The 26,955-nt window shown below is 44.6% G+C and overlaps 1 protein-coding gene across 1 annotated transcript; it reads right to left on the minus strand.

The window, feature by feature from the left end:
• Nucleotides 1–14: 14 nt before the first annotated feature.
• On the minus strand, nucleotides 15–26,955 carry zmp:0000000926 (ataxin-1). Its single transcript, XM_033970231.2, has 3 exons — nucleotides 26,697–26,955; nucleotides 3,568–5,236; nucleotides 15–1,827 (listed from the first exon to the last, which is right to left on the minus strand). Exons 2-3 carry the CDS (start codon nucleotides 5,074–5,076, stop codon nucleotides 1,306–1,308), a joined length of 2,031 nt encoding a protein of 676 aa, XP_033826122.1. The 5' UTR covers nucleotides 5,077–5,236; nucleotides 26,697–26,955; the 3' UTR covers nucleotides 15–1,305.

The following is a 26,955-nucleotide window of genomic DNA, read 5'->3' on the forward strand; positions in this document are numbered from 1 at the left end:
CACCTAAGATGAAATCTATAAAGCTTTTTGTCTTTTATTTCTAGCGAACATCATAAAACAGAGTCACAATTTTAAAAATATACATTTTTGTAGCTATTACATTTAAAAACAAACAGGTCAAATTTCCAAATAAAAAAACACAAGAACTAAAGTGAGAGAGTGTGCTGAATCAGAGGTTATACCCGTATCTGATTTAAAATACTTTCATCGTGTCCCTGCCTTCTGACATACAGTACGTCAAATGAGATGGGAACAGAACACAGGGTTGAGCATTCACAAAGCATCGTGTTCCAATGTGTTTTTAGCACCATTACTATAAGACCCTCCCTTTCCCATCTGTATGTTTAGAATGAAAAACACCACGAGCGAAGAGGATGTGACTGTCTGTCTGCCTGTCTGCTTCTCAGCCAGCCTGCATGCCTGTTTGTGTGTCTGCGTGTCTGTTTGCCTGCCCATGTGCGTGTCTGCGTGCCTGTCTGTGTGCCCATTTGCATGTCTGCTTGCCCATCTGTGTGTCTGCCTGCGTTTGAGTGTTAGTCTGCGTGTCTGTCTGCGCACCCAGACACGCAGACAGGCCTATCCATCTGCCTGTCTGCATGTCTGCCTGCGTGTCTGCGTGTCCATCTGCCTGTGTGCGTGGGATTGTCCGTTACGCAGTTTTCATTAGTGTTCTCCCTTTTTTCCTCGACACAATGTTAAGAACAGATTGGACAGTAATGCCTTGATGAACGAGCGCGTGGACTCCCGCCGACGAAGAGAAGAAGAAGAAATAGAAGAAGAAGAAGAAGAAGGCTTCAAGAGTTGCTTATACATTCATCTTGCCTACCCAGGCCGACTCGGCGGCTTCGAAGCAAGAAAAAATTAAAAAAATAAAAGAAATGCGTTGCAATACTGACAGAGATTGCATTAGTTTAGCATATTTACTGTATACAACATCAGTAATGTAATATATATACTGTATATCTTCATATGTATATTTATATGCACTTGTTCCGTAGCCTTAACACTGTTTGAAATCGATACCCTGCAGATTCACTGTTGTTTTAAAGTGTGTGGGGTCTTAGAAAAACACTGAACATAGACAAGTGCGTTGATTGTCTTGTGTCTAAACAGTAAAATCTCCAACTGCTCCTGTCAGGACTGAGCTAACGTGGTTTTAATCATTTTCGGCACCCGTAAAAATCATGACGTTTATTCCTTCCCTGCAACCCCACCTTGCGTTCTCCCGAGTTTGAGAGTAACAAGTGGGGTGTGTGTGTGTGTGCGTGCGTGTGTGTGTTTGTGTGCGCTAAAATGTGCAATACTCTACTGCCACTTCATCAGCTTTGAGCCTTGAGGTAACTCCAAAACGCTTTTTTCAGTTCCAGTGCAGGGGAAAGTGTCCGGGGCAGACCAGCGCCGTTTACGTGGACGAGACTGCCCCACGCCGTCCGTGTCTGCGGCAGCGGCAGCAGCGGCGGTGGAGGCGGCCGGGGAGCGCGGAGTTGCCGGGAGGCTGGGGGTGAGGGGGGCGTGGTGGTGGTGGTGGTGGTGGTGGTGGGAGTGGGAGTGGTGAGGGAGAGGTGGAGGAGGAGGGGGAGGGGGCATGTCCTCTCTGTGCGTCCTGGAGGAGGAGGAGGAGGACTGGGTGCGGTGGGGCCTGGGGCGGACCCGCGAGGAGGAGGAGGAGGAGGAGGAAGGGGTCGGGGTCAGGGCCAGACACACGTCCCCCTCGGCGAGTTGGCGACACGGGAGGCCGTACATCTGCAGGGTTTTCTGTGGACAGCACGAAGACCAGCCCCTGTCCCGGACGAAGAAGGGGTACTCCACCAGAACCTTCAATAACTCCTAAAAACACAAAGAAAACAAGACGTCACAGGGAGTTTTTGGTGCACAAAGTCATTCAAAGTGTTTTACGGAATAAGAAAGACGTTAAAATACAACAATACAACAAACCAAAATGTAAATAATCATCATAAAAGAGAAAAGTGCAGAATAAACCCCAGTCACGTGTAGATAAACAGAACCGTTTGAGCCTGGATTTAAACATGAAAGACGAGGCTGTTCTAGATTTTAGTTGCACAAAACTGAAACGCTGAAACAAAATACACTGCCAGGTCAAAAAAAAAAGTCACACACTCTAAAATTTGGTTGTTCACTTCTGCAACGTCACAGATTTATTTCCATCCAGTGTTGCATTCATTTTTCCCTCTGTTGCATTGATGCTGGTCGAGTCTGACGCTGCTCAAAGCTTCTCCAGCACAAAGATTCTCACTGGGGTTAAGGTCTGGACTCTGTGGTGGACGATCCATGTGTGAAAATGACGTCTCACGCTCCTGATCCACTCTGTCACAATTTGAGCCTGATGAATCCTGGCATTGTCATCTTGGAATATGCCCGTGCCATCAGGGAAGAAAAACTCCACTGATGGAATAACCTGGTCATTCAGTATATTCCGGTGTCAGCTGACCTCATTCTGCTGAACCTAGACCGGACCAACTACAGCAACACCAACGTATTTGCTTAGTTAAATCCAGGTGGCGACTTTTTTTTTGGCCAGGCAGTGTATAAATGATTGAGACTCCGGAGCTGGACCCCGCCTCCGCCTCCACCTCCTCCTGCAAACCACAGCTCACCTCAACCACACCTCTAATTACCCAGAAACCCCATTTACCCCTGCAACACCACCTGTCTCCGCCCCATGCCTCTTGACCATCTACATCAGAGGCGTCAAACACATTTTCACCGAGGGCCACATCAGGAAAATGGTCGCTCCAGATGTAATGTAAAATAAACGCAACTACTTTTCAACTTGTTCATAAACTTTCTGTATTTTTTACTTATTCAATTTATAAATATTGCATAAGTATTTCCATAGATGTAAAAATATATATATATGGCTGTATAACTTGCTATCTATCTATCTTGTGGGCCACTGAGACACAGACCCCCATCCCGAGTCTCTCCGCAGCCTCCACATCTGTTCATATCGTCCATAAATATCTTTATCGTTGCGCCGGTGTTGTGGAGTTTTTCAGATTTGTTACTTTTCTAAAAATCAATGGAGTACACTGTGGTACTTTTAGGCTTCAAACTGCACAGGATCAGTGAGAAAAATGGAAAAACTGTGCTTTTAAAAAATATTTAATACTTTTTTAATACTACTGTTGTGTTAATGTTGTTGAGCACTTTGGTAGAGCTTTGTTTTGAATGTGCTTCATAAAAATAAACTAAACTCGATTTTGACAAACTTGAAAAGACAGAGAAATTAAAAATGGTTCATTATTTGATGCAGTTTTACTCGTTTAAACAGGAAAGAAAAGAGCTGGGGGCGGGGTCAAATGGAAGAAAGTTAAAATCTGCGTAATTACTGTTTAAAATAAAGCAAAAATGTGTAAAATGATCTGATTAATTTAGTTTTCGGCTTCTCATTTTGTCGTAGAACACAGTGGACAGTTGGGTTTGTGGACTAAACGCTCAGGTTCATTGTGGATATTCTGTTTTATCATGAATCAAATACATCAAAAACGGTCGTACGTTACACATTTGCCCTTTCTCCGAGTGTCCCGCGCTGCCCGCTGTACTGACCTGAGTGTTGCGGTCAGTGAGGTGCACTTGCATGTGGCTGAACCCGTGGGTGCTGCTGGGGGAGATGAGCAGGACTTTGCAGGTGCTCAGGTGCAGGTCTGGAGAGGTGTCTGCGCTCCTCAGGAAGTCCTCCGTCCTCAGCTCCTCCACGCGCTTCAGACGGCCTCCGGCGAGCTCGATCAAAGACCCCTTGGTGAAGTGAGGTAGGAGTGCAGGGGGCGACGAATGAGCGCGGCCCGGAGACAGGTCCCTGGCCCTGGCCCTGTCCCGTCTCCGCTCGGGCTCACTGTCCCTCTGTTGGTCTCTGTGCTGCGGTAAGTGCTTGTCTTTGTCCTTGCTCCTGTCTCTGTCCCTGTCCTGTTCTCTGTCTCTTTGGGGCCGCTCATGATTGTTGGACACGCCCAGAGGTGAGTGGGGGGTGCTCCGGGCGGCGTGCTGCCTGGGCCCGGGGTCCCGGTGTAGGCCGTACAGAGGGGTACCTGAGGGGCTGTAGAGGGGATAGTTCTGAGACATTCCAAAAGAGTAATAAACCTGTGCTTCGGCCGTGGACCCCCCTAAAGGGTCCAACAGGTCCCCCCTCCCAGCCCGGGCGTCTGCTCCGAGAGGATGGCCACTGGGAGAGAGCAGACTGGAGCTGCTCTTTACTGCTGCGTGTGTGTGTGCGTGCCCGGGCGCGTGCCCGTGCGTGTCCTGCAGGGAGGAATGTGGCTCTTCCTGGGCGGAGGACTCGGACAGGAACAGCCCCGCAGACGGACACAGAGAGGACACGTCCTGGTGTCTGCGAGCTCCGTTGGTGTGAGTGTTGTGTGGACTGATGTCCAGGCGGCTGCTGTCGTTCCCGTATTCTCCCAGCAGAGGCTTGGAGGAGGTGGCAGTCCTGCTGCCAGGACCATCCAGACCGTTGGGCCTCTTTGCCATGTACCTGTGTCTGGGGTCGGGTAACGCTGTGTCCTGCGAGTACAGAGAGGGGTGCCCAAACAGGTACGACGGGGGGAAGAGGGAGGAGCTGTAATCCCTGCGCCCGCTGTTCATGTACGACCACATCTCCCTGGAGTCTGCGGGGAAAGGGGCTTTAAACGAGGAAGAGGAGGAGGATGGAGGGGGGGGCAGTGACAGGAGCCCCTCCCCTCTGTGCCAGCGCGAGTGGTGAGGTAAAGCTGAGGTCAGAGGGTCATCTCTCCAGGCCGGAGAGCCCGCCCCCCTCCTGTCCACCTGTCCAGAGAACAGGGGCAGGGACACGGACGGGGAGTAGCCCAGCCATGGCAGCGGCAGGGGTAAGCTGGGGGCGGGAGCGGGCAGAGGAGGAGGGGTGTGGAGGAGGTGGCTGTTGGGGTTAGTCAGGGCCCTGTCACTGGCCTCTCTGCCCCCCTCCCCCCTCCCTGTGCTGGGCCTAACCCGCAGCGGCACAGGGGGCTTGAACTCATCCACGAGCAGATCTGAAGAGCCTTGTCGAGACTCCCTCTTCTTGGGAGGGAGGCACTCTTTTCCGCGTTCGGGACTGGGATTCATGGATGGGCTCCAGCGGAGGAGGGCCCCCTGTGAGTGGGTGTGGCCCCCTGAGAGTGGGTGTGGCTAGGTCACATGAGCCTCGCGGGAGAAGAACGGGCGGCGATGGAGGAGCATCCCTGTGCGATCACTGCGGAGCCTTGTGCACCGAAGCAGCGCTCACCTGAAACACAAACACACAGAGATCAGACTCTAAACCCTCACACCTCCACACACACACACAGAGGCCTCCACCCGCTCCACCACGCCCGAGGTGGAGGAAGGTGACAGACCCCAACTCTATGACAAACACTCCTCGTTAGTCATTATCCGAGCTCCCCGCTGAGGTCCTGAAACTACCCAACTTACTCGTTCATTCAAACACATTACTCCCACGACCGAGCTAAAAATATGATTTGCAGCCAGTGAAGTTCAGAGCCAGCGCTGCGTTTGAGCGTGGAACACACTCAGCGGGAGTGTTTTCATCTCTGGCTCTCGGGGATCATTGGAATATGTAGATATGTTTTTACAGCACCGCCCCCTCGCTGCCTCTTCGTACTCCTGTAAGCGTACTACGAGCACCCCTGTCTCACACACACACACACACACACACACACCCTGGGGAACTGCTACCCCCTAGTGATCAAAGTGGTCAGCACCGCACTTACGCTAAACATGTAGACAACACGGTTTGTAAAAAAGAGATTAAATCGAGGACAGATGCAGCGTTTTTTTTTAGTTGTAAGTGGGGAAAATATAAATCTGCACACGCAAAATGACAAAGAGGAGTTATTTTCCCCTTTAAAAATCTTAATTATGAATAAACACATAGGATCTTTTTTATTCTATACTGTTATTAGTGTGAGTTAAACATAAATTATAAAGAAAAGTGCGTTTGCAGAGTGAGTATCCGTCACAGTTACACGAGAAGCATCCAAGCATTTTTCCTCGAGTAATTTTGTTTATTTGTTTAGCTCGTTGTGTTCCTCAAAGTGTCAGAGATTTTGCAGCCTTGTTTCATTCAGCGAGAATTGCGGGGGAGCCAGGCGAATTCTTCTTCCAACACTTTAGCACCACAAAATGTTTTTTTTTTATTTAAAGTGACGCTCGGCGGTGATGCTGCGTGGCCCGGTCCAGCTGTTCGGAAAAAAAAAAAGCCCAAAACAGGAACGACGGCGACGGCGGCGGCACTGGCACACGTCACCGCCACGCTACCGACTTCACCCGGCACAAGTCTGTCTCAACGAGCCCGTACCAGCTCCCCGCCGCTTCGCCATCCGCCACACGGTCGCTATGGCAACTGCCTCCCCACACACACACACACACACACACACACAGAGAAAGACAGACGCACACACACAGACACACACTCAGGCGCACTCACATCCAGCCGGTTAGACGAGGTTAGATGGGGATACTCCGGAGAAGATGGAGGGAGGGAGGAGGAAAGAGAGAAAGGAAGGAAGGAGGAAAGAGAGGAAGAGAGAGAAAGAGAGAGAGAGGCGGGTTAAAAACTGTTGCTCATCAAGTGACTCGGTCCAAAACAGAATAAGTGTTAGGAGGGAAAAAAAAAAAAAAAAAGTTGTTTGTGCATCTGTGTGGAAAGCTGCAAACTGGGCAGTGAGAGGAGTGGGAGATACTGTCCAAAACAAACTTACTGGACAAACAGACAGAACAGACGGACGGACGGATGGAGGGATGGACGAGGGGACCGGGCGACGTCATTCGAATGTGACCGCAGCTTCAGACGAGCAGGTAATGTGGACGTGGCAAAGGTCAGCACACACACAGATGGAGTAAAACACAACAGAAACAGCAGGATCTTAGATAAAAATACAGTTGTAGAGTGAAATGTTTTAACCTTTTAAGACCCGAGCTCTTACGTGACACGACTTTATTCATTTCTCTTCGTCATTTGCGCTGATTGGACCTGACTGTGAGAAAAAACTGATGTCCACATGTGAGGACATCCATTAAAAAAACTATTTATTAAGAGCCCGGACACAGCAACATTTGTCTTGAGTAAAAACAAAATACGAAACAACAATTGTGCCTCTTGGAAAAACGTGTCTCGTTAAATCTAAACTATAATGTGTTAAACTCTCCTGTCAGCTTTAAGTCGCAGTTTAATGACCTCATACGTGACGCAGAAATTGTATTGTGGCCTAGAAAACCCGAAATGTTTTGTCCACAGGTCCCAGGAGGTTAAACTGTAAATGTAAAAATATGTAAGAGATATTTATAAATGTGTTATTACTTCTTAAATGTACAGGTTTATACTAAAATGTGTTCAAAATATATGCAGGTTTCAGTTTACTGCAACATTCTGAGGCCCTTTTCCCCCGTTTAAAGCGTATATTTTGTTTTAAATTGTTAATCGCTATGGCAACGGTGCATGTTTTTCATCCGTCTAAAAGGCCTACGCGGGTCTCACAGTGTATATCATAACGAGGAATGTACAAAAGTGTCAGAACAGAACTCGGAACACACATTTTGGTTGTAAGAAAAGCGTCACGCGGCACGAAATACAAAAAAAACTAAATACTAAATACACCACGGAGCTGTTTTAAATCATCTTAAACGCGGTGCACGACATCGCAAACGCAAGTCAAACCCGAGATTCACTTCACTTTTGACAAAACCCACAATCTGACACAAAGCAAAACTTGGCTGAGTAAAAACACAGTCAGAACAAATGAGCCTGAATCTGAATCTGCGCCTACATTAACTTCAGAGTTCAGACAGAAACTACCGTCTTGATTATAAATATGTAACGATATCTCAAAGTCGCCCACTGCTTTGACCCTCCTTTCTAAATATATGAATAACAGCGGCGTATGTAGAGCGAGATTAAAGCCGAAACGCGCCGAAACTGTTCTGTTCTCGTTATGGAGTTGGGTAAAAGTAACAGGGAAAGAGAAGCCATCCCATTGTGGCTGTGGAGGAGTTTGCAGCTCGACACAACACTCCTACACTTAAGCTGGAAGCACTGCGGTCACCAGACATCGCAGACCCAAGGAAACACCTCTGATTTACACAGATGAAACGACGCATGTCAAATGAATGAAGCAAAACTCCAAAAATCCAACCAAAAAAAAACACAAAACACTCTCTGTACTGCGCATCCCGCCTTTTTTTTGTTCCTCCCAGTCCAGTCCGCCACTGACACTTCTGATTCAATCTACAATTTTTCATTTCCACACAGAGAATTAAACCAAACATCCATCTCCTGCTCACACACACACACACACACACTCTCTCACACACACACGATGACTGACACAAACACTGACCTGTCTCGCAGCAGCTGTCACCAGTTTCCCTCCAAATTCCCAAAGTTCATTCCCAAAAACCCGGCGTTCCCCCCTCCTCCTCCTCACGTAGAAGTACAAAAAAAAAAATCCCAGCAGACTTCAACATAAACCTGCTCCTTCTGATGAGTGTTGCAGCCCACCAAAGTGAAGTAAAGGAGAGAAAGCCCGTACCGAAGTGTGTGTGTGTGTGTACGTGTGTGTATATGTGTGTACGTGTGTGTGTGAATTGTGAAAAAAGGGCTAAGGAAATGAGTAATATCTAGCACTGTGAAACATGCTATGCTGAGCTACACAGGCAGGCATACCAGTTGCTTTCGAACGCCCACTTGCTTTTAATCAGTATACAAACATGCATACATATCACATACCGTCTGGCTATATAGTCTGAGAGGCAGCTTGTGGAGGGGAGTATAGAATATTTAACAATAGAATGCCATTTTCGTACAATTAGCTGATTAGATTTACCTGATTTTCATTTGTTTTGCGAGAGCAGACAGTTGATTTGGGGAGGGCCGCGCTATGGAACTCCATCCTACACACTTCTGACTCAAAGCAAAACCTCAAAATCTATCGCGTTCATGAGAAAACAACACGCTTTTCTGCCGTTTTGTGAGTTTACATTTGAAAAAAACAGGGGCTGGCGGTGGCGGTGGTGGTTGGGGGTGGAGAGAGGGCCCGACGGGGGAGCGTAGAAGGATTTGATTTGAATGATTCAGCTGGTGAAGTGAGGTGGAGTGCTGGCATGGCGGGTACGGCTTATTAGGAGCGTTCATTCACAGCGCCGTGTCTAAAAAAAAAAAAAAGAAACTACAGAGAGAGAAAGGGTAAACCAGGACAGGAGTCGAGGTAGAGTGTGTAGAGGGAGAACGGAGAAGGCGGGGTGCTAGGGGGCGCTAGGGGGGACGCCTGGGGACACGAGGGGACGCCGGGTGATGTGGGGTAAAACTGTGAGTTATAAAAATGTCACATCTGCTCCTTTCAGGATCAAGTTCAGTGTAAACGGGTAGAATTTTTCAGCCCAGTGACTGGAGGTGAGTGGACGGTGTGCTAGGGGACGTTAGAGGGACACCAGGGGACACTAGGGGACGCTGGGAGACTTGGGGTAAAACAGTGAGTTATAAAAATGTCACATCTGCTCCTTTTGGGCTCAAGTTCAGTATAAAAGTTATTTATAATCAGAGTTTCTCAGCTCAGTGACACAAATACTACAGATACAGACTGGACGTGAGTGGGCGGTGCACTAGGGGACGCTAGAGGACACTAGGGGACACTAGGGGACACTAGGGGACGCCGGGTGACTTGAGGTTTAACATTGAGTTATAATAATGTCACATCTGCTCCTTTTGGGTTCAAATTTAGTAAAAAAGGACAGAATTTTGCAGCCCAGTGACATAAATACTACAAATACAGACTGAAGGTGAGTGGACGGTGTACTAGGGGACACTAGGGGACACTAGGGGACACTAGAGGACACTAGAGGACACTAGGGGACACTAGAGGACGCTGGGTGACTTGAGGTTTAACATTGAGTTATAAAAATGTCACATCTGCTCCTTTTGGGTTCAAATTTAGTAAAAAAAGGACAGAATTTTGCAGCCCAGTGACATAAATACTACAAATACAGACTGAAGGTGAGTGGACGGTGTACTAGGGGACACTGGGGGACACTAGGGGACACTGAGGGACGCTAGAGGACGCTGGGTGACTTGAGGTAAAACAGTGAGTTATAATAATGTCACATCTGCTCCTTTTTTCAAATTTAGTAAAAAAAAGGACAGAATTTTTCAGCCCAGTGACATAAATACTACAAATACAGACTGGAAGTGAGTGGACAGTGTATTAGGGGACAGTAGGGGACACTAGAGGACACTAGGGGACACTAGAGGACACTAGGGGACGCTGGGTGACTCGAGGTAAAACAGTGAGTTATAATAATGTCACATCTGCTCCTTTCAGGCTCAAGTTCAGTATAAAAATCATTTATACTCAGAGTTTTTCAGCTCAGTGACATAACTTCTCTCTCCACGGCCCCCGGAGGCGAGCGGTCCGCCACCTGCTCGTTTCCATGACGCCGTTATTGCACCGGCTGGAATGTTCCGCACAATGGCATTTCTCATCTTATTTGGAAGCAGATCTAGAGCACGATCGGGTCAAGTTATAAGTCACATTTTCCATTAAAAATCACCCGATAAACGTGAGACAGACGTGTTAATGCTGCACTGCGGAACATTCCAGTCAAAGCGATGATGCGACGGAGACAAAAAGGTGGTCTCGTGAAAAGAAAAAGGTTTAATCTGAGTTGTCCCGGTGTCAAACTGTGGTAAGAAGCTCAAAATATGCAGTTTACACGACAAAATACTTCTGTAATGTAAAGTAAAATACTGCAGAAAAAAAACACAAATACAACTTTTACATCAAATAGTGAAGTATGAAAAATGTAATAAAATAAATTCATGTGCCAAAGAGTAAACCGGCCTGCAGTAAAGTAGTAAAGTACTGCACTTAAGTATACATTTTAGGTATCTGTACTTTACTTAAGTGCATTTTACAGTATGTACTTTTTACTTTTACTACATTTGAGAGCAGTATCTGTACTTTCTACTGCACTAAAAATTTTCAAGCAGGACTAAAAAGTATTAAAAGTATTAGAGACCTGCTGAAAACGCGAAGGATTTAATTTGAACACAGCAAAAATAAATAAAACAAATAAAAACGACTGATTAAATTGTTTCTGCTGAACAAAATCCTGCTCAAATCTTTATCAAAATGACTTTAAACGACCGAAATACTTTGACTTTTTTACTCTTTAAGTTCACTTTTAAACAGGTGCTTTGATACTTTTACTTAAGTAGATTTTTCCACGTGATACTTGTACTTTTACGTGAGTATTTTGCAGTACTTCTCCCTCTGCTGGGCCTGTGACGTGTTTGTCTGATATAAAACTGTACAAAGCCACTTCACGTGTAAATCCTCCTCCGTAAACGCCGCAGAACTGTAAACGAGACGAGCGGACGGAGGAAAATGGAATAAAATGAACCAATCAGCGCTTTAATTACCACGCGGCACGTACTCCGTCGGTTCAGAGCCGTAAGTGCCTGTTTTTAACCTCCAAAAGTCGATGAAAAACCAACAGAACACGACCAGCCGCAGTCAATTGAAATCTAACCTCGTCTAACTTATCAAGAGCAAAGCTAATCAGACAGAGAGATGTGTTTAGCATCGAGCACAAGGCCACGCAGAGACGCACGAAGAACGCCGCCGCCGCCAACGGGGAGCGGCGCCGCTGACATTTGGGGGAATACTCTTTCCTCTCAGACTCAGTGGGTTTTTGTGATGTGAAAGTCTGTGTGGGCCTTTCAATGCCGTCTGCAACTGTGACTAAACGTGTGGGCTCCTACAATTACTTCACTGAGGATGAGAAAGGCAATTGTTTAGAAATCAAACTCGGAGGGAACTTTAGTCGACTTTTGTGCGTGTGTTTCTAGTACTATGTCTCGCAGATTCAAAGGGGAAAAAGAAACACGCCGGAGTTTATTTTAAATGACTGTACGTAAATATAGAACACGACATTAACTCTGGTAATTTAATTAAATCTAAGATAAAAATGACAGTCAACAGGTCAGTCGCAAACAGGAGGATTTTCTACACTAAAAACCAAAGGAAACGCTCAGTCTGAGCCGCTGTAAATGTCAGAGTAAAATTAGAAAAGTGAGACTCATAATGAAAGAAATGAAATAAGTCAATTACAAAGTTCAGCAAAGGAGCGAAAATAAGATCAGGAAATGACTCGACACTGAAAATTTAGCAGCCGACTTAGACACACACATATATATATATATATATATATACACATGTGTGTGTACACACACACACATATATATATATACATATCACATATACACACGTATATACACACACACACACATATATATATATACACACGTGTGTGTACACACACACACACATATATATATACACATATCACATATATATACACATATATATATACACACGTATATACACACACACACACACATATATATATACACACACATACACACATAACACTCTTTCCCGCCCACACCTCTGTTTAACAGGGAGCGGGCGCTTAGCAACGATGTCAATCAAATCTGTTGCTAACGCTAACAGGAGCGACCTCAACATCTGTTTACTGATAATGTGACGCTGCACTGGAGATACTGCACATAAATGTGTAAGTAAATGTGTAAGTATATGTGTATGTACATGTGTAAGTACTGTGTAAGTACGTAAGTATATATGTGTGTATGTGTGTGTGTGAGTATATGTGTAACACAACAGTGAAATAAAAACCCCAGGATCATGTAGAGTTAATACGAACATTTAAGACCAAAATGAAGAGTCTGACAACAGCAGAGACAGAGAGAGGAGCCACGGTTTTTCAATAAAAAGTGAACTGGAGCCAGAGTCGATGGAGCCGGAAGTGCGCTCATGATCACTTCCTGTTTGTAACATAGCAGCTAGCAGGTTAGCTCTGTCCATTTCCATACACACTGTGGTACTTACACACACAAACACTCCCTGAGTTTCTCCATGTTCCTGGTTCTGGGCTTAAAATCCTAAAGTCAAAAGTGAATCTGCCGACGCAAAAGAAACGAAACATGAACATAAAGAGACGACGCTCACATGAAATCACACTGTCGCACTTTGCCCGTCAGTGCCCCTCACGAGCTCATCTCAAGTGTCCGCTCACGTTTCAGTGTGTGTGTGTGCCCGTGTGTGTGTGTGTGTGTGTGTGTGTGCGTCCGACCAGAGCCTGATGCAGCAGAAACGAGCTGCTGAACGTAACACATCTGAACAGAGAGTATCAGAGAGGCAGAGGGCACGGCCGTAGTGAACACACCCGCAACTAGTGACAACGACGGGACAGAAGGAGAGAGAGGGAGGGAGGAGGGAGAGATGAGGGACAGAGAGAGAGAGAGAGAAAGAGAGGGAGGGAGAGGGAGAGGTAGTACTACTAGGTCTGTGCTTACTCCAGAGCCTAAGCTGATAAAGGAAAGGTGATATGGCCCAAAGCTTATGGGCACAGGGCCAGGTCAGCCCAGCACAATGAGGATGGACTTAGAGCTACTATTAACAACACCTTCCTGTACACACGGTCACACACATGCAAGAAAGAGAGAGGGAGAGGGGGAGGAGAGAGGAGGAGAGAGGAGGAGGGGCTGATCCCGGGTCACATTTAGACTGTTCCCATGCAGAGCGGCGTCAGGAGAGAGAGAGAGAGAGCGACTCCACCTGTGTCAAGAGTATGAGAGGTGCAGTAATGTATGGCCCGGGTTAATCCGTGCGAATCCAAACTGGTGCGGCCTAAGGCTTTAGTAAAGTTCTGCGAGGAAATCCCCCCCGCGTAGTGGTACAGCCCGTTAGCCCCTGGGTATAAATAGGGCAGCTATGACTCCTTAAGCTTTTACGCAATATCAGTTAAAAATATGGTGGACTAATTGCGCCGGTTCATCTCGTCAGCAGAAGCGGAGCGAACGCGAGGAGCAGGTCAAAAAGGAGCCGATACGCCGCTCCACAGATCCGCCTGCTCCAAAACCCCCCCCCCGTCCTCAGCTCCGCACGTCGTCTACAGCTCCGCAGCCCTCGCGTTTGACATTTCCGTAGACGCTCTTGTGCTCTTGTCTTCCATTGACATTTAAGTTCGCTTGATGGAGTTTCATTTCAGTGTTTTTTTTTTTTTTTTGTGTTAAAACGCCTCTTACATCTAATGCGGTGCTGCAGCAGACGCGTTTCGACCACAGAAAGCTTGTACCGCGGGCGTCAAAAAAAAAAAAAAAAACAGAAAACACACACGTTACTATACAAATACAATGACAACACGGTTAATGCGTTTTCAGAGGGACTTCCCCGCAGACTCTCGCCTCTTTCTTAGCACAGATCAGAGCCTTACAAGGAGCTAAGGGGCGAGACGCAGGGGCGACGGCGAGCGCGGGGGCGTGTTATTCTGGGATTAGTCCGTGTAACTTGGGTCAAACTTTGCAGGAGATAAAAGTTAGTGAACTGTTGCTGTAAGGAGAGAGCGGAGAGAGCGCGGCCACTGCTCGCTGGAGTGCCATTCATCTTCAGAGACAGTGTCTAGACAGGCTGCTCGCTGCTGTCTGGAGTACCTTTATCACGGCTGGTATTCAAGGCAACGCCGCTACGCCGCCTCATTATTGCTATTCGTCTACAACCCCCTCCCACACCCGGCGTGCCCTGCCAGCTCACTCATTTACTCATAAACTAACGCTGTTTGTTTTAGAGACATCAGGCTCTAAAATATGCATCAACAGTAGATTTTCTTTCATTACATTTTTTACAGCTAATGCAAAGGCCAACGCGCATTTCAATGGCGGATTTTTTCCACCGCAGCCTCTTCAAACGCGTTCTTCAAAGCCGCAGACACGAACCGCGAGCGCTGTATCGACGCTCAAGGCTAACGCGTGTCTTGGAGGTTACAATTTCTCTAAACCGATAACGACAAACGCCAATAACTCGATAATACGCACAACGAGCAGTTAAAGTGTCAGAAAAGAGAAGAGAAGGAGGAGAGAAGAGAGAAGAGAGAGGAGAGAAAAGAGAGAAGAGAAGACAGAAGAGAAGAGAGAGGAGAGAAGAGAGAGGAGAAAGAAGAGAGAGGAGAGAAGAGAGAGAAGAGAAGACAGAAGAGAAGAGAGGAGAGAAGAGAGAGGAGAGAGAGGAGAAGAGAGAAGAGAGAGGAGAGAGGAGAGAAGAGAGAGAGGAGAGAAGAGAGAGGAGAGAGAAGAGAAGAGAGAAGAGAGAGAAGAGAGGAGAGAAGAGAGAGAGGAGAGAAGAGAGAGAGAAGAGAGAAGAGAAGACAGAAGAGAAGAGAGAGGAGAGAAGAGAAGGAGAGAGAAGAGAAGACAGAAGAGAAGACAGAAGAGAAGAGAGAAGAGAGAGGAGAGAGAGGAGAGGAGAGAGGAGAAAGAAGAGAGAGGAGAAAGAAGAGAAGACAGAAGAGAGAGAAGAAGACAGAAGAGAAGAGAGAAGAGAGAGAAAAAAGAGGAGAGCGAAGAGAAGAGAGAGGAGAGAAGAGAAGGAGAGAGAAGAGAAGACAGAAGAGAAGAGAGAAGAGAGAGGAGAGAGGAGAAAGAAGAGAGAGGAGAGAAGAGAAGACAGAAGAGAAGAGAAAAGAGAGGAGAGAAGAGATGAGAGAGAAGAGAGAGGACAAAAGAGAGAGAGAAGAGAGAGAGAGACAGAGAAGAGAGAGAAGAGAGAGAGACAGGGAAGAGAGAGAAAGAAGAGAGAAGAGAGAGGACAGAGAGAGGAGAAGAGAGAAGAGATAGAGAGATGAGAGAGAGACAGAGAAGAGAGAGAGAGAGAAGGAACGAGAGAGAGAAGAGAGAGAAGAAAGAAGAGAGGAGAGAGAGAAGAAACGAGAGAGAGAAAAGAGAAGAGAGAGAAGAAACGAGAGAGAAGAGAGAAGAAACGAGAGAGAGAAGGAATGAGAGAAGAGAATGTCCCAGAGAGAAGAGAGAAGAGAGAGAGAATGTCCCAGAGAGAAGAGAGAGAGAATGTCCCAGAGAGAAGAGAGAAGAGAGAGAGAGAGAGAAGAGGGAGAAGAGAGAAGAGAGAGAGAGACAGAGAAGAGAGAGAAGAGAGAGAGAGAGAAGAGAGAGAGAGAAGAGAGAGAGAGAGGAGAGAGAGAAGAGAGAGTAGAGAGAAGATGGAAGAGAAGAGAGAAGAGAGAGAAGAGAGGAGAGAAAAGAGAGGAGAGAGGAGAGAGAAGAAAAGACAGAAGAGGAGAGAGAAGAAAGAGGAGAGAGAAGAGAGAGGAGAGAAGAGAGAGGAGAGAGAAGAGAGAGAAGACAGAAGAGAAGAGAGAAGAGAGAGGAGTTCTGTTCACTGATAACGACAAACGCCAATACCTCGATAATACGATTTTTTTTCTCCGTCTTCAACACAACGAGCAGTTAAAGTATCAGAAAAGACGGGCTCGGTTCAAACGGCGTGGGCGTGAAGCGGTGGGCGGCGGAGTTGAAAGGTCGCGACCTCGATTGTAGATGAAGTACGGAGGAGGAGGAGACCGTACCGCGCGATCATACACACGGGTGAGCGGAGTCGCGGCCGGAGAAAATGATCCACGCAAACGCAAAGAGCAAAGACGCGGAAAATAAACAACGCGTGATAAAAATGAAATGTGATGAAGACGACGGAGGATGAACCGTCGGAAAAGTTTTACAAAAAAAAAAAAACAATATACAGAGACATCATTAGCACACGCAGACAGACTTATGTAAAATGGAGAGGTTTAAGGGAAAAGTGAAGGAAAAGTGAAGGAAAAGTGAAGGAGGCTGGGGACAGAGAGAGAGAGAGAGACAGAGAGAGAGAGTTTAGGCGGGTTTAGAAAGTGGTTCATAAATAAATGTGATGTGTGAGTTTGTTTATGTGGGAAAATGTTCATTAAAATATTTGGGTTTGTCGAGGAGCCGAGAGTCAGAAAAGTACAAAAGAGAAGAGAGAAGAGAGAGGAGAGAGAAGAGAGAGGAGAGAAGAGATGAGAGAGAAGAGAGAGGAGAGAGAAGAAAGAAGAGAAAAGAGAGAGGAGAGAAGAGAGAGGAGAGAGAAGAAAGAAGAGAGAAGAGAAAAGAGAGGAGAGAAGAGAAGAGAGAGAAGAGATGAGAGAGAAGAGAGAGGAGAGAGGAGAGAAGAGAGAAGAAAGAAGGGAGAAGAGAAAAGAGAGAAGAAAGAGGAGAGAAGAGATGAGATGAGAGAAGAGCGAGGAGAGAGAAGAGAAGAGGGAGAAGAGAAGAGAGAGGAGAAAGAAGAGAGGAGAGAAGAGAAGACAGAAGAGAGAGGAGAGAGAAGAGAAGAGGGAGAAGAGAGAGGACAGGGAAGAGAGGAGAGAGAAGAAAAGACAGAAGAGAAGAGAAGAGAGAAGATAGGAGAGAGAAGAGAAGAGAGAGAAAAGAGAAGAGAGAAGAGAGAGCAGAGAGAAGAGAAGAGAGAGGAGAGAGAAGAGAGAGAAGATGAGAGAGAAGATAGAGGAGAGAGAAGAGAAGACAGAGAAAAGAGAAGAGAGAGAAGAGAAGACAGAAGATAGAGGAGAGAGAGAAGAAACAGGAGATGAGAGAGAAAAGAGAAGAGAGAGGAGAGAGAAGAGATGAGAGGACAGAGAAGAGAAGACAGAAGAGAGAGAAGAGAAGAGAGAGGAGAGAAGGGGGAGAGTGAGAAGAGATAAGGGAAGAGAGAAGAGAAGACAGAAGAGAGAGGAGAGAGAAGAGAGAAGAGAAGAGAGAGGAGAGAGAGGAGAGACGGTCAGACCTTGTCCAAAACAGTGAAGATGGACTGAGAGCTAATGTTAATAAAGCTTTACTGTACGAATGAATATATACATGAAAAAGAGAGAGAGGGAGAGAGGAAGAGAGGAAGAGGAGGAGAGAGACATGGATAGAAAGAGACAGGGGGAGAAGGATAGAGAGACGGGAGAGAGAGACAGAGAGAGACATGGAGACGGGGGGAGAGGCAAACGGACAGACAGGGCAAAGACAAAGACAGAGAGAGAGAGACAGGGGTATAGATAGGGGCGAGACAGAGAGAAGGTGAGGGAGAGAGAGAGGAGGAGAGAGAGACAGAGAGAAATGGAGACAGGAGAAAGACAGAGAGAGAGAGAAAGACCCAGGAAGAGACAGGAAGACAGCGCGAGAGAGAGACAGGGAAGAGAGACAAAGAGAGGGGTAAGAGAGAGAGACAGGGGGAAAGAGACAGGGAGAAAGAGAGAGACGGGGGAGAGGGACAGACACACAGAGAGAGAGAGAGTGAGAAAGAGAGACAGAGAAAAAGAGAGAGAGATAGGGAAGAGAGACAAAGAGAGGGGTAAGAGAGAGAGACAGGGGGAAAGAGAGAGACACAGAGAGAGAGAGTGAGAAAGAGAGACAGAGAAAAAGAGAGAGAGATAGGGAAGAGAGACAAAGAGAGGGGTAAGAGAGAGAGAGACAAGGGGAAAGAGAGAGACGGGGGAGAGGGACAGACACACAGAGAGAGAGAATGAGAAAGAGAGACAGAGAAAAAGAGAGCGAGATGGGCAGAGAGACAGAGAGAGGGAGACATGGGAAGAGCGACAGAGAGAGAAAGGGAAAGACAGACAGAGAGACAGAAAGAAAAAGAGAGGGAGACACAGACAGAGAGAAGATTCTTGTCTGGTTCAGACATTCTTAACCAACTCCATTTTCACAGCAACATGAAGATCATTTTATCATTAACACAAACACAATTCTTCAGAAAAAGATGTGTTTGCTGCTGCGGCTCATTTTTCAGAATTACAATAAAATACAACAATAAAATACAATAAAATACAACAATAAAACACAATAAAATACAACAACAAAACATAATAAAACACAACAAAACACAACAAAACACAATAAAACACAACAAAACACAATAAAACACAACACAACACAATAAAACACAACAAAACACAATAAAACACAACACAATAAAACACAATAAAACACAACAAAACACAATAAAACACAACACAATAAAACACAATAAAACACAACAAAACACAATAAAACACAATAAAACACAACAAAACACAACAAAACACAATAAAACACAACAAAACACAACAAAACACAATAAAACACAATAAAACACAACAAAACACAACAAAACACAATAAAACACAACAAAACACAACAAAACACAATAAAACACAATAATAAACCCACAGTTAATGAGTCTCTTTTCACACAGTGTTATTCTGGATCATCAGTCCAAATAAAATCATGTGACCTGGAGCTGAGATCACGAGGCGACGGTGGCTCAGTTGGTAGAGCCATTGTGCATTGACCCACAGGTTGGCGGAGTGATGGACACCGCCGTCGTGTCCTTGGGCAAGACACTTAACCCTGTTCTGAACTGAACTAAAACTAACTGAAAGCCTCATTTTTATTGTTTTTTTTTTTCACTCTTCTGTTTTTAATGTTTATTATTTATGATTATTTATGTTTTGATTTGTTGTTGTTTGTCTTTATTATTCTGTAAAACACTTTGTGGACCGATCCTGTTGTACAAATAAACTTATATCGCCTTAATAAGACAATAAAAGTATTACAGGATTACACTTTATATCAAAACTCTGCAGTGTTTGAGGCTTTAAACGGAATTTTTTTTTTTTTTTTTTTATGACAATGACAATAAAAATCTTAAATCTCACATTTTTATAGTGATTTTCCACCTTAAAGTCACTCAAAGAAACTCCTCACACACACACACACACACACACACACACACACACACACACACACTGGGGCGAGGAGGTTAAGTGTCTTGCCCAAGGACACAAGAGCAGCGTGAGCAAATGCTCTACCAGCTGAGCCGCCGTCGCCTCTGATTGATAAAAAAAAAAATCAGACTAATTTTCTGTCATTTCTCTCAGTCCGACATCAAAGGATCCCCCCGGACAGAAATAGATGAAGCTGCAACTGACAGGACTCACTCCTCCTCCTCCTCCTCCTCTTCCTCCTCCTCTCTCTCTTTCCTCCACCTCCTCCTACTCTTCTGTCTCACAGTACACCCCCATTTCCTCCTCCCTCCTCCTCCTTTCTTTCCTCTCTCCTCCTCTCTCCTCATCCTCCTCCTCTTCCTCACAGGACACCCCTCTCCTCCCTCTCTCCACAGGTGTGTATGTTGCCCTCCCTCTCTCCTCCTCCTCTCTCCTCCTCCCTCTCTCCTCTCTCCCTCCTCCCCTCTCTTCTCCTCCTCCTCATCTTCCCCCTCCTCATGGGACACCCCCCTCTCCTCCTCCTCCTCGTCTCTCCTCAGGTGTGTATGTCACCTTCCCTCTCTCCTCCTCCTCTCTCCTTCTCCCTACCTCCTCCTCCTCTCCTTCTCTTCCTCACAGGACACCTCCCTCTCCTCCTCCTTGTCTCTCCTCCTCCCTCTCTCCTCCCCTCTCGCTCCTCCTCTTCTTCACGGGACACCCCCCTCTCCTGCTCTTCCTCACAGGACACCCCCCTCTTCTCCTCTTCCTCACAGGACACCCCTCTCCTCCTCTCCTCCTCCTCCTCGTCTCTCCTCAGGTGTATGTCGCCTTCCCTCTCTCCTCCACCTGTCTCCTTCTCCATCCTCCCTCACTCCTCCTCTTCCTCACAGGACACCCCCCTCTCCTCCTCTTCCTCACAGGACACCCCTCTCCTCCTCCTCTCCTCCTCTTCTCCTCCTCTCCTCAGGTGTGCGTCGCCTTAAAACAGTCTGGCACCATGTCAAGTGCGTTCAAACACCTGCTCTGCTTTTGAGATTACTCCACAGCTCCAGTCCCAGTCCAATTGTGTCGTCCCCGCTCCAACTGCGCCGCACCGACACTGTGACACAACGCGACACAACACAACACAACGCAACACAACACAACACAACACAGCACAACACAACACAACACAACACAACACAACACAGCGCTTTTACTCACTCAGCCCGACAGATACCAAGGGAGAACAGCACTGATAAAACACCAGACAGACACAGACTACACCGGGTTTATACGTATGAAAGAAACCAGGAAGTGACAGAATGTGCGGCGCCATTAACCTCCTGAGACCTGACGTCCTCATCAGACACATTTTGGGTTGTTTAGGCCAAAGTGCAAATTTTTATAAGAAGAACAGCAACAAGAACATGTTCAATTTTGATTATTTTTAAGAGTTTAGAATATTTATTTTTATTTTAATGTATTTTTATTTTATTTTTTATTTTATTTTATTTATTTTTATTATTTATTTATTTATTTAATTTTAATTTTTGATTTAATTTAATTTTTATTTTTTTATTTTTTTTATTATTTTTTTTAATTTTAATTTTAATTTTTTATTTAAAGGCATATGTCTTCCTGCACCTGTCAATAGCACTTCAAATGAGACACATTGTTCCTAGACGCACAATTGTTTCTCATTTCGTTTTTTTACGCTCAGAAAAAATGTGTGTGTTCAGGCACTTAATAGTTTTTGCAAATAAAGTCTCACGAGAGCTCGAGTCTCAGGAGGTTAAAGCGAAAACAAAATGAGCTCATCGTTTATTAAAGCTCCAATATCACACAAAACTGACTCTCGTAGCTTTAATCCATGTTCTGATGCTGCGTCCTCCTCAAAAACAGACCTGGAGTTGTGTTTTGTTTCATTCACACACATGTTTGAGTCACACTTTATTATTAATCTTCAAATCTCCAAAGCTCAAAATGCTCTGTTCCACCTTGTGATGTCATCAGGTGGAAGTGTTAACAGCTTCTTTTACTTTTAGTTCAGTAGAAACTGGCAATTACAGGACCGAAATGATCCAAATGATTCTAGAAATGAAGGTGTGTGGAGTTTAAAAACACAGTGGAGCACTTCCTGTATCACCACATGATGACATCACAAGGTGGAACAGAGTGTTTTCAGTTTGAGAGAAGAACTCAGCTTAAACATGCAGGGTTTGTGAGTTAAATATGTGTGAATGAAACAAAAAAAACACAACTCCAGTTTGTTATTATAAAAACTTTACCGTAACATTAAAATACAAATGTTTACATAAATATTACCTGTTTTGTTTTGTCATATTAACAGAGAAAGTTATATTTCACAGATATTATGTCGTATTATAGGCAATTTTCTGTTAGCGTAAAAAATGTGGGTAAAGTTCCATTTATTTCATCTGAGCAACAGGAGCTTTGGAGAAATGAGACTCATCAAACACATCAACACAACAAACCGACAACAACGCACAACAGTCCAACAGTCGACAACACGACGTTTTTACCTTTAAGACTCAAAGTAAATGTGATTATAAATGTGACCCAAAGTGACCTAAAGTGACCCGACGTGACCCAAAGTGACCCAACGTGACCTGAGCAGGCGGTGATACTATTACTGATAGTTACGACACATCTGTATGCAAAAAAAAAATTAAATAAATAAATAAAAAACAGTATAAAAGTATATAAAGTTCTGTTCCACATGTCCAGTCGACTGTCCTCAGGCCTCGTCGTCTGGACACAAAGACTTTATCAACTCACAAGAATAAAGAGCAACTAATATGTATTTAAGATGATTAAAACAACTAAACAGTTAATCAACTAAATGATTAATCAACTAAACTATCATCAACTAACCGATGAATCAACTAAACAGTGAATCAACTCAATCATTAATCAACTAAACATGGAATCAGTTTAACAATGAATCGACCAAAAATGAATCGACTAAAAATGAATCAACTAAATAATAATCAACTAACCAATTAATCAACTAAACAGTGAATCAACTCAATCATTAATCAACTAAACTATTATCAACTAACCTATGAATCAACTAAACAGTGAATCAACTCAATCATAAATCAACTAAACATGGAACCAATTTAACAATGAATCGACCAAAAATGAATCGACTAAAAATGAATCAACTAAACAATAATCAACTAACCGATTAATCAACTAAACAGTGAATCAATTAAAATAACAATAACAATAATTAACTAAATAATGAATCAACTAAACAGTGAATCTGTTTAACAGTGAATCAACTAAAAACTGAATTAATCAAAAACTGGATCAACCAAACAATTAATCAACTAAGCAATTAATCAACTAAACAGTGAATCACCCAAACAATTAATCCAAAACAAAAAAATGAATCAACTAAACAGTAAATCAAATAAACAATTAATCAACTAAATGATTAATCTACTGAACATTAGTCTACTAAATGATGAATTTACTAAACAATGTATCAACTAAATGATTAATCAACTAAACAGTGAATCTATTCAACAGTGAATCAACTAAAACTGAAGTAACCAAAAACTGAATCAACTAAAGAATGAACCAACTAAACGATTAATCATCTACACAGTGAATCAACTAAACAATTAATCCACTAAACAAAAATCAACTAAACAATGAGTCAACTAAACAATTAATCAAGTACATGATTAATTTACTGAACAAATAATCAACTAAACAATAAATCAACTAAACAGTAAATCAACTAAATGATGAATCAAGTAAACGATTAAGCTACTGAACAATTAATCTACAAAATGATTAATTAACTAAACAATGAATCAACTAAATGATTAATCAACTAAACAGTGAATCTATTCAACACTGAATCAACTAAAACTGAAGTAACCAAAAACTGAATCAACTAAAGAATGAACCAACTAAACGATTAATCGTCTACACAGTGAATCAACTAAACAATTAATCCACTGAACAAAAATCAACTAAACAATGAATCAACTAAACAGTGAATCAACTAAACAATTAATCAAGTACATGATTAATTTACTGAACAAATAATCAACTAAACAGTAAATCAACTAAACGATGAATCAAGTAAACGATTAAGTTACTGTACAATTAATCTACAAAATGATTAATTAACTAAACAATGAATCAACTAAATGATTAATCAACTAAATGATCACTGTCTTCATCATTATTACAGTTTATACAAGTTCCCCGTGGCTCATGTGGTAGAGCACACACACACACACTTTTATGAAATATTTAAAGTATCTTCACCTTCTGTAGATTAATAATACAATCATACAAATTTATACAAAATACAAGTAAAACAAAATAAAAAATAATAATACATAAAAACAAAAATACAAACATTTAAACCACAATTAAAGGGAAAAAAAACAACATATTTTAAATGTGGTCGACTCGGGAAACGCCGAACTCTGACTCCGCCTTAAATCCGCGCTATTGTGCTTGTGTCTCTATGGTTCTCATCTCTGTGGATCATTCTGTTATAATTTACACATTTTAAGTCACAATATTCATCTAAAACGACTTAATCAAAGAAACTGGGAGCTGACGTCGCCGTAAACATCATCACAACAGAGCGCCGCGTGATGCTGGCGCCCCCTGTGGACAGACGCACGTCACACCAGACCAGCAGTGTTAAAAATTTGTACCAAAATGACGACGCGACGCTGCCGAATCCTACGAGTACCAACGATTACGAAAATAAAACTGGAGCGGGAAGCGCGTACGTCACAGTGGGCGTGTCACAGTGAAGGTGAAAACGGCGATAAATCAACAAAATGGCGTCTCGAAAATAACCGCGTTAAAGCTTACGCAAAAATAAATCACTCTTCACGAAAGGCAAAATTAGAAGAAAACAGCTACACCACCACGAAGAAGAACACGTCTGATTTACTCGTCCGACGCGCAGGTCAGCGTCTGTCCGGAGGTGTGAAACTCAACGCCACGTCCCCGCGCGTCGCCCGCTGGAACTCACTTCCTGTATTAGACTGACAACTGTCCATCCACCCAAACACTCGTCCGCTGATGTGGGACTGCTGCTGTATCCCTAAATAACTCCTCTGAACCGGCAGCCTGCCCACACCTCCATGTTCTGACAGCGTTTTTTGTATAGACATTCATATTCTCATGCAAGTTTTTTTTTTTTTTTTTTCCTTTTTTTTTCTTTCCCTCTCATTGTCAGCCCTCCTACTCGCTGTCTTTCCCTCACTCAGCCGGCAGTTCTCGGGGACACACTTGGCGTAGGTGGGTGTGTGCGAGTGGAGTATATGGCTTTCAATGCAAGCGTGTAAGGTGCGTTTTGTGTGTGTGTGTAGTGTGTAGTGTGGTGTGTGTGTGTGTGTGTGTGGAGGTAGAGAAGCACAGCAAGACGTGAACCAAGACTGTGATAATGACAAGCCATGCATTATATAACATGTAGATTGCATAAGGCCGACAGTATTTCCAGATACAAGTATTTTTTAGTAAGTAGTGGGCAGAAAGTAGGGCCTGCGTGCGTATAAAACTATCATATTTTCCCTCCCTTTTCAAGAATTCGAGTGGGTGTCAGTTTTAAGTGTGTTATGATGTTGTTGTTTTTTTGCGTGAGGAGCCGGTGCACGTTTGATTTGAGGGAACGTTTTTGTTTTTTTGCGTTTACAGCTTCGATCTGCATATCAAAAACAAGTATGTGGGAATAGTTGGCATTGGCGTTGACTGTGCAAGGGTGTCTTTACTGCTCGCACCCACTCGTTAGCACTTTTAGACCGCAACGCCGATCCGGTTTTGGAATAATAACGCATGAGAATTTTTTAAAAAGACGCGTTGTAGTAGTTTTCTATAGGACAGTGTGGAGTCATACAAGTGCGGAGATGTACGTGCCGCCGCCGCCGCTGCTGCTGCTGCTGCTGCCTCCTCGCTCCATGCATGAGTGTGCCCCTGTAAAAATAGACTTCTTAAAGGGCCAGGCGCAGCGCAACCTTCTCCCACTAGAGGCCTGTAACTGCTATCCTGGGTGACACAACTCTGGGAACCGAGTAGGGCGAAGGAGGAGGAGGAGGAGGGAGGGGGGGGGGGGGGGGGGCGTAGCAGCGTCCGCCTCGTTCGCCTCTACCTTAAAAAGCCCTGCGTTCACCTGTCACTTTTGCATCATTCATGGGTTGTTTTGTTTTTTTTTTTTACAGCGCCGGGTTCCCGAAGTAACTCTCGAAGGGTGTTTCCGAGCGCCGTGTCGTTCATTCACAAGGTTTTTTTTTTTTTGTGGTAGTTTTATCAGCAGCGGCGCAGGTATAAATCACTGACAGCAAAGCGAGCTTCCTGTTCACTTCACTGATCGTCCTCCATAATTGAAATAAGTGAATTAAAGTCAGCGGGGATGGATGTAGTGTCACGGCTAAAGCCCGCAGAACGCCACGAACCTGTGAAATGTGCCTATATTACCCAGCATATGGAGAGAGATATCACCACGGCAGACGGACGGCGGCGTGTAGAAGCGAAAAACAAACTCAGTGCTGCGAAATTATAAAGAAAAGAGCGTGGAATGTTAGCTTAGTTCATAATAAAACTGAGAAAAAAGTTCTGCCGTATCAGCCCCGTCCACAGTTTACGTGCGTTTTACACTTTGCCTTTCATTCAAACGAGTCAAAATCTCTCTCTCTCTTTCCCTCCTCCATTCTCACATCCATCCCTCTTAAACTTTTAAGCACACTCCTCTGGGGCACCCCCCGTTTTTGGCTATCTGCGCACTCTCCGCGGCTATTTCAGCCCACTGCTCTAATTCTGAAAGCGTCGGATCTTCGTTCACACTGATTAATGAACCTCTACCTCCCCCCCCCTGCTCTTTCTCGCTCTCTCTTTCTTTCTCTTCTTTCTCTAACTATCTGTCTATCCTGTTCACAGCACGTCCCAAGCGCAGGTGCTCACTTCTGCTTTCTGCTTACATGTCGTTCACACACACACACACACACACACAAACACACACAGACGCACTATTTGTTTACAAGTTGACACATGCACACATGGACCGTGAGAGCCGGGTTGCTGTACTCACATACCTCGCGTTGTGCCTTTGCAGAGCCGGTTTCAGACAGTGTAGTCATTGGATAGGGTGACAGCAGTAGCAGTAGCAGTAGTAGCAGTAGCAGTATCAGTAGTAGCAGTAGTAGTAGTTGCAGTAGCAGTAGTTGCAGTAGCTAGATCCGTTTATGTTCAAAGTGTTCCTCGTTGCAGCTCAGCCCGGCTCCCTGCTTTCATCCTCTCCTGCCTCCTTCCAGCACTCTCAACGCCTCTCTGACTAGCCTCACTTTCTCTCTA

The sequence above is a fragment of the Periophthalmus magnuspinnatus genome, chromosome 7 (genome assembly GCF_009829125.3).
Source record: "Periophthalmus magnuspinnatus isolate fPerMag1 chromosome 7, fPerMag1.2.pri, whole genome shotgun sequence".
Lineage (NCBI taxonomy): Eukaryota > Metazoa > Chordata > Actinopteri > Gobiiformes > Gobiidae > Periophthalmus > Periophthalmus magnuspinnatus.